The following is an 8,696-nucleotide window of genomic DNA, read 5'->3' as shown; positions in this document are numbered from 1 at the left end:
ACATAATAAATACATAATTTAAAAGCAACTGTAGATTTCCCTTTTAAAACCACACATCAGTTCAACTTCAGAGTTTATGCCTCTGTTTTTAAGACAGTACTTACTAGTGTTTTTCAGGCCCCGGTTTCCCAAAAGCTTTTCACGGCTAACTTCATCTGTAGAACCATGCCTAGAGGCCTTAAGATAACTTTGGGAAACGGGGCCCAGATGTCCTCCTCCCCCTTTTTCGATGTAACAGTCATCTCCCCCTCCTCCTCTTTCACTCCATAAACTGCAGCCTCTTTCTCTTCCACCTCCTCTTCTTTATTAACTGTAACATCCTCCTCCTCTTTCACTCTGAACGCGTCTTCTTCTTTCACTGAAACTTCTCTCTTCTTTCACTATAACAGCTTCACCCTCTACTTCTATTTTTACTGTAACAGCTTCTTCTTCCTCCTCTTCCTCTTTTACCAGAGCTTCTTTCTCCGTCCAGCAGACCTCCTCTTCTTTAGCAGGAGAGTAGTTTAGTGACCGCATGGTCGTGGATGTTAGCTAGCTAGGCTAATGCTAACTTAACCAGCCCACTAGCTGACTAATAACAACGCCGCAAATACGACATTAAAGTGGATAACTAACTAGACGACAGAAGTGTGTTTAAAAAACGGTGTCTAATATACACTAAAGCGTCTAAAGAGCTTTATTGGTTAATCTATTTTGTCTAGCAAGCTACCGAGGTGTCTGACCAACTGTTGATGCTGTTGAAAGAAGAGTTCCGTCCACTACATTATACGTCACACCAGCAGCATCGCCTTAAAGTTTCAGACCGCCACACCCACAATGTTTTTTGCTGACTGGAGTAAAACGCAGTTGAGTAAAATATATATTACAGCGTGACGTGTAATCAAAGACGCTTCTTCAACAACAACAGCTAGTCAGCATGCAACTGACATTATACGGTCAAGACTGGAGTTAAGTCCTGAATTAGGTCTTAATTGTTTAACATGTTACTCATTAAGCAGATCGACTTACATTAGCGTGTGCATACATTTTCGTACTGGTCCCTCGCGGGTATCAAACCAACAACCCTGGCGCCATGCTTTACCAACTGAGCTACACGAAACTATTATCACCTCATGTATTCGTAACGTACATATTCACATGTAGCTACAGCATTAAACGACTCTAACAGTATATATTCATAATGTACATATTCATATGTAGCTATAGGTCTGCATTAAACTATTCTAACAGTATATATTCATAATGTACATATTCACATGTAGCTATAGGTCGGCATTAAACTATTCTACCAGTATATATTCATAATGTACATATTCATATGTAGCTATAGGTCTGCATAGACGAAAGTATTGGCTGTAAGAAGTCAGACAAAACATATTTGCTCATCTTTAAATGAATAAACAATGTAGTGAATATTTTTCTAAACTGCGTTACCCATTCCAGTCAGCTGACTGCGATATGCGACCTTCAGATGGTGACGTCATATCTAGTGGACCAACACGACACCGGAAGCTGTTTCAACAACACGGATACTGACTCATTCAACCACCTCTTTAGCCTGGTAGCCAACATACAACCGAAAACAAGCTCTTTCGACCATTTTTGTGAATATTGGTCTCGGTGTTTTTAAACACAATCCTCTTTATTATCTACTATTTAACTTAAAGTAATTTGCTTGTTAAATGTACAAATGTGTTAATTATACCGAGTCGAGCACTAAGCTTATCGTTAATGCTAGCTAGCCCGACCATGAACTCACTGAACGACTCCCCTCCTGTTAAAGAAGAGGAGGTCTGCTGGGCGGAGAAAGAAGCTCTGGGGCTGAACATTGTCCTGAAAGAAGAGAAGGATGTTACAGTAAATGGAGAGGAAGAAGCTTTCAGAATGAAAAAGGAGGAAGAGGAGGCCATCAGTATCACATTGAAAGAAGAGGATGATGTTATAGTGAAAGAAGAGACAGAACATTTTAGAGTGAAAGATGAAGAGGGGATAGAGACTGTCACAGTGGAAGAAGAGGAAGTAGAAGTTTTCAGAATGAAAAGGGAGGAAGAGGAGGCTGTCACCTTGAAAGAAGAAGAGGAGGATGTTTTGGGAGATGAAGGAGAGGAAGAGGAGACTGAAGATCTGAGTAACACCAGTAAGTACTGTCTTAAAAACACGGCCAGAAACTCTGCAGTTGTTGAACTAATGTGTGGTTTTAAAGCCAAAGGGACATTACACTGAAATGTGCACCTCACCAGAACCCCGAATATAAGCGTGTAAACAATGCAAATGTAAACAAACACTGTATTTGACTCAAAACGTGTTTAAAACCATCATTTTGATCTCATGGTGGGTCCTTGCATCCACAGCTCTGTCTATGAATTAGAGATGTTCCATTTGTTCAAACCCTCAGCTACTCTCCCCTGTCTGTTGATTAGGACAGTGGAGATATAAAACGTTTAAGTACCAATAAGGAGTATGGTATTTATGGCTCTACCTTTCTCACTCATTATTATTCATGATTCTTTGATGATTATCCCTAATCATGTTAGCAGCCATATTAATTTACAAGTGTTCAGAAACGTATTCTATTCTTGTGTGACTCGTATGATACGATACATGATTTACTGTTCATTTCTATTGGGTACAACATCATCTGAAACACAACCAAAACAAACTGCAAATGTGATCACTTTACTGCACTTTACTGCACTTAACTGCACTTTACTGGACACTAAATAATACGGGCCATACACTTTTCTTCCTCCCTTAATACTGACCTCGAACCCCCCCCCCCTTCATCAAATGTATCCAACAAGTTTGCTGAGTCACAAGCTTTGATGTAGTCATTGTGATGTAGTCATTGTGATGTAGTCATTGTGATGTCGTCATTGTGATGTCAGTCATTGTGATGTAGTCATTGTGATGTCGTCATTGTGATGTAGTCATTGTGATGTAGTCATTGTGATGTCGTCATTGTGATGTCGTCATTGTGATGTAGTCATTGTGATGTAGTCATTGTGATGTCGTCATTGTGATGTAGTCATTGTGATGTAGTCATTGTGATGTAGTCATTGTGATGTAGTCATTGTGATGTCGTCATTGTGATGTCGTCATTGTGATGTCGTCATTGTGATGTAGTCATTGTGATGTAGTCATTGTGATGTCGTCATTGTGATGTCGTCATTGTGATGTAGTCATTGTGATGTAGTCATTGTGATGTCGTCATTGTGATGTCGTCATTGTGATGTCGTCATTGTGATGTAGTCATTGTGATGTCGTCATTGTGATGTCGTCATTGTGATGTAGTCATTGTGATGTAGTCATTGTGATGTCGTCATTGTGATGTCGTCATTGTGATGTAGTCATTGTGATGTCGTCATTGTGATGTCGTCATTGTGATGTCGTCATTGTGATGTCGTCATTGTGATGTAGTCATTGTGATGTAGTCATTGTGATGTAGTCATTGTGATGTAGTCATTGTGATGTAGTCATTGTGATGTAGTCATTGTGATGTAGTCATTGTGATGTCGTCATTGTGATGTAGTCATTGTGATGTAGTCATTGTGATGTAGTCATTGTGATGTCGTCATTGTGATGTAGTCATTGTGATGTCGTCATTGTGATGCAGTCATTGTGATGCAGTCATTGTGATGTCGTCATTGTGATGTCGTCATTGTGATGTAGTCATTGTGATGTAGTCATTGTGATGTAGTCATTGTGATGTAGTCATTGTGATGCAGTCATTGTGATGTCGTCATTGTGATGTAGTCATTGTGATGTCGTCATTGTGATGTAGTCATTGTGATGTCGTCATTGTGATGTCGTCATTGTGATGTCGTCATTGTGTTCTAGGAATATGGGATCAGATACTTTAATACACATATAACTGAATTTTGTCCAAATACTTATGAGGCATTCAAATGTAGGGACTAGATATTTTATTTCTAAATGGTAAAACTGATATGTGTGAATATACCCTCAACTAAAAGGTGACATTCTGTTCCTTTGTCTCATATGAAACATTTGATCTCCAATCTAAAATAGTGGAGTATAGAGCCACATTAAACTGTTATCTTACCTGTCTAGATAAATACGTAGTGGAGTATAGAGCCACATTAAACTGTTATCTTACCTGTCTAGATAAATACGTAGTGGAGTATAGAGCCACATTAAACTGTTATCTTACCTGTCCAGATAAATACGTAGTGGAGTATAGAGCCACATTAAACTGTTATCTTCCCTGTCCAGATAAATACGTAGTGGAGTATAGAGCCACATTAAACTGTTATCTTCCCTGTCTAGATAAATACGTAGTGGAGTATAGAGCCACATTAAACTGTTATCTTCCCTGTCTAGATAAATACGTAGTGGAGTATAGAGCCACATTAAACTGTTATCTTCCCTGTCTAGATAAATATGTAGTGGAGTATAGAGCCACATTAAACTGTTATCTTACCTGTCTAGATAAATACATAGTGGAGTATAGAGCCACATTAAACTGTTATCTTCCCTGTCTAGATAAATACGTAGTGGAGTATAGAGCCACATTAAACTGTTATCTTCCCTGTCCAGATAAATACGTAGTGGAGTATAGAGCCACATTAAACTGTTATCTTACCTGTCTAGATAAATACGTAGTGGAGTATAGAGCCACATTAAACTGTTATCTTCCCTGTCTAGATAAATACGTAGTGGAGTATAGAGCCACATTAAACTGTTATCTTCCCTGTCCAGATAAATACGTAGTGGAGTATAGAGCCACATTAAACTGTTATCTTCCCTGTCCAGATAAATACGTAGTGGAGTATAGAGCCACATTAAACTGTTATCTTCCCTGTCTAGATAAATACGTAGTGGAGTATAGAGCCACATTATACTGTTATCTTCCCTGTCTAGATAAATACGTAGTGGAGTATAGAGCCACATTAAACTGTTATCTTCCCTGTCCAGATAAATACGTAGTGGAGTATAGAGCCACATTAAACTGTTATCTTCCCTGTCTAGATAAATACGTAGTGGAGTATAGAGCCACATTATACTGTTATCTTCCCTGTCTAGATAAATACGTAGTGGAGTATAGAGCCACATTAAACTGTTATCTTCCCTGTCCAGATAAATACGTAGTGGAGTATAGAGCCACATTAAACTGTTATCTTCCCTGTCTAGATAAATACGTAGTGGAGTATAGAGCCACATTATACTGTTATCTTCCCTGTCTAGATAAATACGTAGTGGAGTATAGAGCCACATTAAACTGTTATCTTCCCTGTCCAGATAAATACGTAGTGGAGTATAGAGCCACATTAAACTGTTATCTTCCCTGTCTAGATAAATACGTAGTGGAGTATAGAGCCACATTATACTGTTATCTTCCCTGTCTAGATAAATACGTAGTGGAGTATAGAGCCACATTAAACTGTTATCTTCCCTGTCCAGATAAATACGTAGGGTAATAGTTTAAGCCATAAAGCCCGTATACCACAGGTATGACAACCTGATCAATAATACCACAGGAATGACAACCTGATCAATAATACCACAGGTATGACAACCTGATCAATAATACCACAGGAATGACAACCTGATCAATAATACCACAGGAATGACAACCTGATCAATAATACCACAGGAATGACAACCTGATCAATAATACCACAGGTATGACAACCTGATCAATAATACCACAGGAATGACAACCTGATGAATAATACCACAGGTATGACAACCTGATCTACATGAATGCAGCTTCCACTTCATTAAAGCCGTTTGCCCAATCACAGGGATGGATAACTCTGGAAAGAGGAGGGCAGATTACTGGTAGGAGTTACCCAATCACAGAGATAAAATGCAAATTAATTACTTAAAAAATCATACAATGTGATTTTCTGGATTTTTGTTTTAGATTCCGTCTCTCACAGTTGAAGTGTACCTATGATAAAAATTACAGACCTCTACATGCTTTGTAAGTAGGAAAACCTTCAAAATCAGCAGTGTATCAAATACTTACATTTACATTTAAGTCATTTAGCAGACGCTCTTATCCAGAGCGACTTACAAATTGGTGCATTCACCTTATGACATCCAGTGGAACAGCCACTTTACAATAGTGCATCTAAATCTTTTAAGGGGTGGGGGTGAGAAGGATGACTTTATCCTATCCTAGGTATTCCTTAAAGAGGTGGGGTTTCAGGTGTCTCCGGAAGGTGGTGATTGACTCCGCTGTCCTGGCGTCGTGAGGAGTGTGTTCCACCATTGGGGAGCCGGAGCAGCGAACAGTTTTGACTGGGCTGAGCGGGAACTGTACTTCCTCAGTGGTAGGGAGGCGAGCAGGCCAGAGGTGGATGAACGCAGTGCCCTTGTTTGGGTGTAGGGCCTGATCAGAGCCTGGAGGTACTGAGGTGCCGTTCCCCTCACAGCTCCGTAGGCAAGCACCATGGTCTTGTAGCGGATGCGAAGCTTCAACTGGAAGCCAGTGGAGAGAGCGGAGGAGCGGGGTGACGTGAGAGAACTTGGGAAGGTTGAACACCAGACGGGCTGCGGCATTCTGGATGAGTTGTAGGGGTTTAATGGCACAGGCAGGGAGCCCAGCCAACAGCGAGTTGCAGTAATCCAGACGGGGAGATGACAAGTGCCTGGATTAGGACCTGCGCCGCTTCCTGTGTGAGGAGGCAGGGTCGTACTCTGCGGATGTTGTAGAGCATGAACCTACAGGAACGGGCCACCGCCTTGATGTTAGTTGAGAACGACAGGGTGTTGTCAGGATCACGCCAAGGTTCTTAGCGCTCTGGGAGGAGGACACAATGGGAGTTGTCAACCGTGATGGCGAGATCATGGAACGGGCAGTCCTTCCCGGGAGGAAGAGCAGCTCCGTCTTGCCGAGTTCAGCTTGGAGGTGGTGATCCGTCATCCACACTGATATGTCTGCCAGACATGCAGAGATGCGATTCGCCACCTGGTCATCAGAAGGGGGAAAGGAGAAGATTAATTGTGTGTCGTCTGCATAGCAATGATAGGAGAGACCATGTGAGGTTATGACAGAGCCAAGTGACTTGGTGTATATACTTGTTCTCCCCCCACTGTATATATCATTATTTATCATTATATATCATTAAACTAAACCTAACTAGTCTAAAACCTGATAGTATAACAATAGTAGTAATCAATGTATTTTATACAACACTTTTCATCACAAAGACCATCTCAGACTGTAAAAACTAACAAAACCCATGTAGAGATGTGGCTGGTCTTGGTGATGGTCTTCCACAGATTCAGATGATGTGTTGTTCAGTCAGGCAGTTCAGAAAGGCTGGGCAGTAGTTTAAAAAGGGGAGGGGGCAACGATGTCACAGAGGGGCAGCGACGTCACAGAGGGCAGCGACGTCACAGAGGGGGCAGCGACGTCACAGAGGGGCAGCGACGTCACAGAGGGGCAGCGGCGTCACAGAGGGGGCAGCGACGTCACAGAGGGCAGCGACGTCACAGGGGGGCAGCGACGTCACAGAGAGGGGGCAGCGACGTCACAGAGGGGGCAGCGACGTCACAGAGGGAAGCAGCGACGTCACAGAGGGGCAGCGACGTCACAGAGGGGGGTAAGCGACGTCACAGAGGGGGCAGCGACGTCACAGGAGGAAGCAGCGATGTCACAGAGGGCAGCGATGTCACAGGAGGAAGCAGCGATGTCACAGAGGGGGCAGTGATGTCACAGAGGGAGCAGAGATGTCACAGAGGGGCAGTGATGTCACAGGAGGAAGCAGCGATGTCACAGAGGGAGCAGCGATGTCACAGGAGGAAGCAGCGATGTCACAGAGGGGGCAGTGATGTCACAGAGGGAGCAGAGATGTCACAGAGGGAGCAGAGATGTCACAGAGGGAGCAGAGATGTCACAGGGGAGCAGAGATGTCACAGAGGGAGCAGCAATGTCACAGAGGGGGCAGCGTCAGAGGAGAGCAGCGATGTCAGTTACTCAGACCGGAGCTCTTCACCAGGCTCCTCCTCTAACATGGAGCCAGTTTTATCATGTAGAAGTTTTATTCAGGTCTCTATTAAGTATTTAACTAAATAATCTGTTTGTCTTTGACAGGAGAGAGACCAGCCTCTCACTCTGACAGCGGAAAGAGTCCTTCAGGGGAACCAGACCCAGAGACACCCAAACCAGGGAGACCACACCACTGCTCCCAATGTGGAAAGAGATTTTCCAAATCAGGGGACCTAAAACGGCATGAGAGGACACACACAGGGGAGAAACCTTTCCAATGTTCCCAGTGTGGAAAGTGTTTTAACCGCTTAAGCAACCTGAAGGCGCATGAGAGGACACACACACATTATTTCCAATGTTCCCAGTGTGGGAAGCATTTTGCCTGCTTAAGCAGGCTGAAGAGGCATGAGAGGACACACACAGGGAAAATCCTTTCCAATGTTCCCAGTGTGGAAAGCATTTTACCCGCTTAAAGTGCCTGACACATGAGAGGACACACACAGGGGAAAAGCCCTACCAATGTTCCCAGTGTGGGAAGCCAATGGAGGAGCATGAGAGGATACCACAGGGAAAATCCTTTCCAATGTTCCCAGTGTGGAAAGCATTTTACCCGCTTAAGGAGCCTGGAGGAGCATGAAAAGATACACACAGGGGAAAAGCCCTGCTCCCTGTGTGGAAAGAGTTTACCCGCAAGTAGCCTGAAGAAGCATGAAAAAGATACACACAGGGGAAAAGC

At 42.9% G+C, this 8,696-nt stretch overlaps 1 protein-coding gene across 1 annotated transcript; it reads left to right on the top strand.

Annotated features, from left to right (window-relative positions):
- The first annotated feature begins 890 nt into the window (after window positions 1-890).
- LOC127924894 (zinc finger and SCAN domain-containing protein 32-like) lies at window positions 891-8,433 on the top strand. Its single transcript, XM_052509571.1, has 2 exons — window positions 891-2,137; window positions 8,066-8,433. The coding sequence occupies exons 1-2, from the start codon at window positions 1,732-1,734 to the stop codon at window positions 8,431-8,433; spliced, it is 774 nt and encodes a 257-aa protein (XP_052365531.1). The 5' UTR covers window positions 891-1,731.
- Window positions 8,434-8,696: the final 263 nt, after the last annotated feature.

The sequence above is a fragment of the Oncorhynchus keta genome, unplaced genomic scaffold (genome assembly GCF_023373465.1).
Source record: "Oncorhynchus keta strain PuntledgeMale-10-30-2019 unplaced genomic scaffold, Oket_V2 Un_contig_471_pilon_pilon, whole genome shotgun sequence".
In the NCBI taxonomy this organism is placed as follows: domain Eukaryota; kingdom Metazoa; phylum Chordata; class Actinopteri; order Salmoniformes; family Salmonidae; genus Oncorhynchus; species Oncorhynchus keta.
This window is presented reverse-complemented; position numbering and strand designations above follow the sequence as displayed.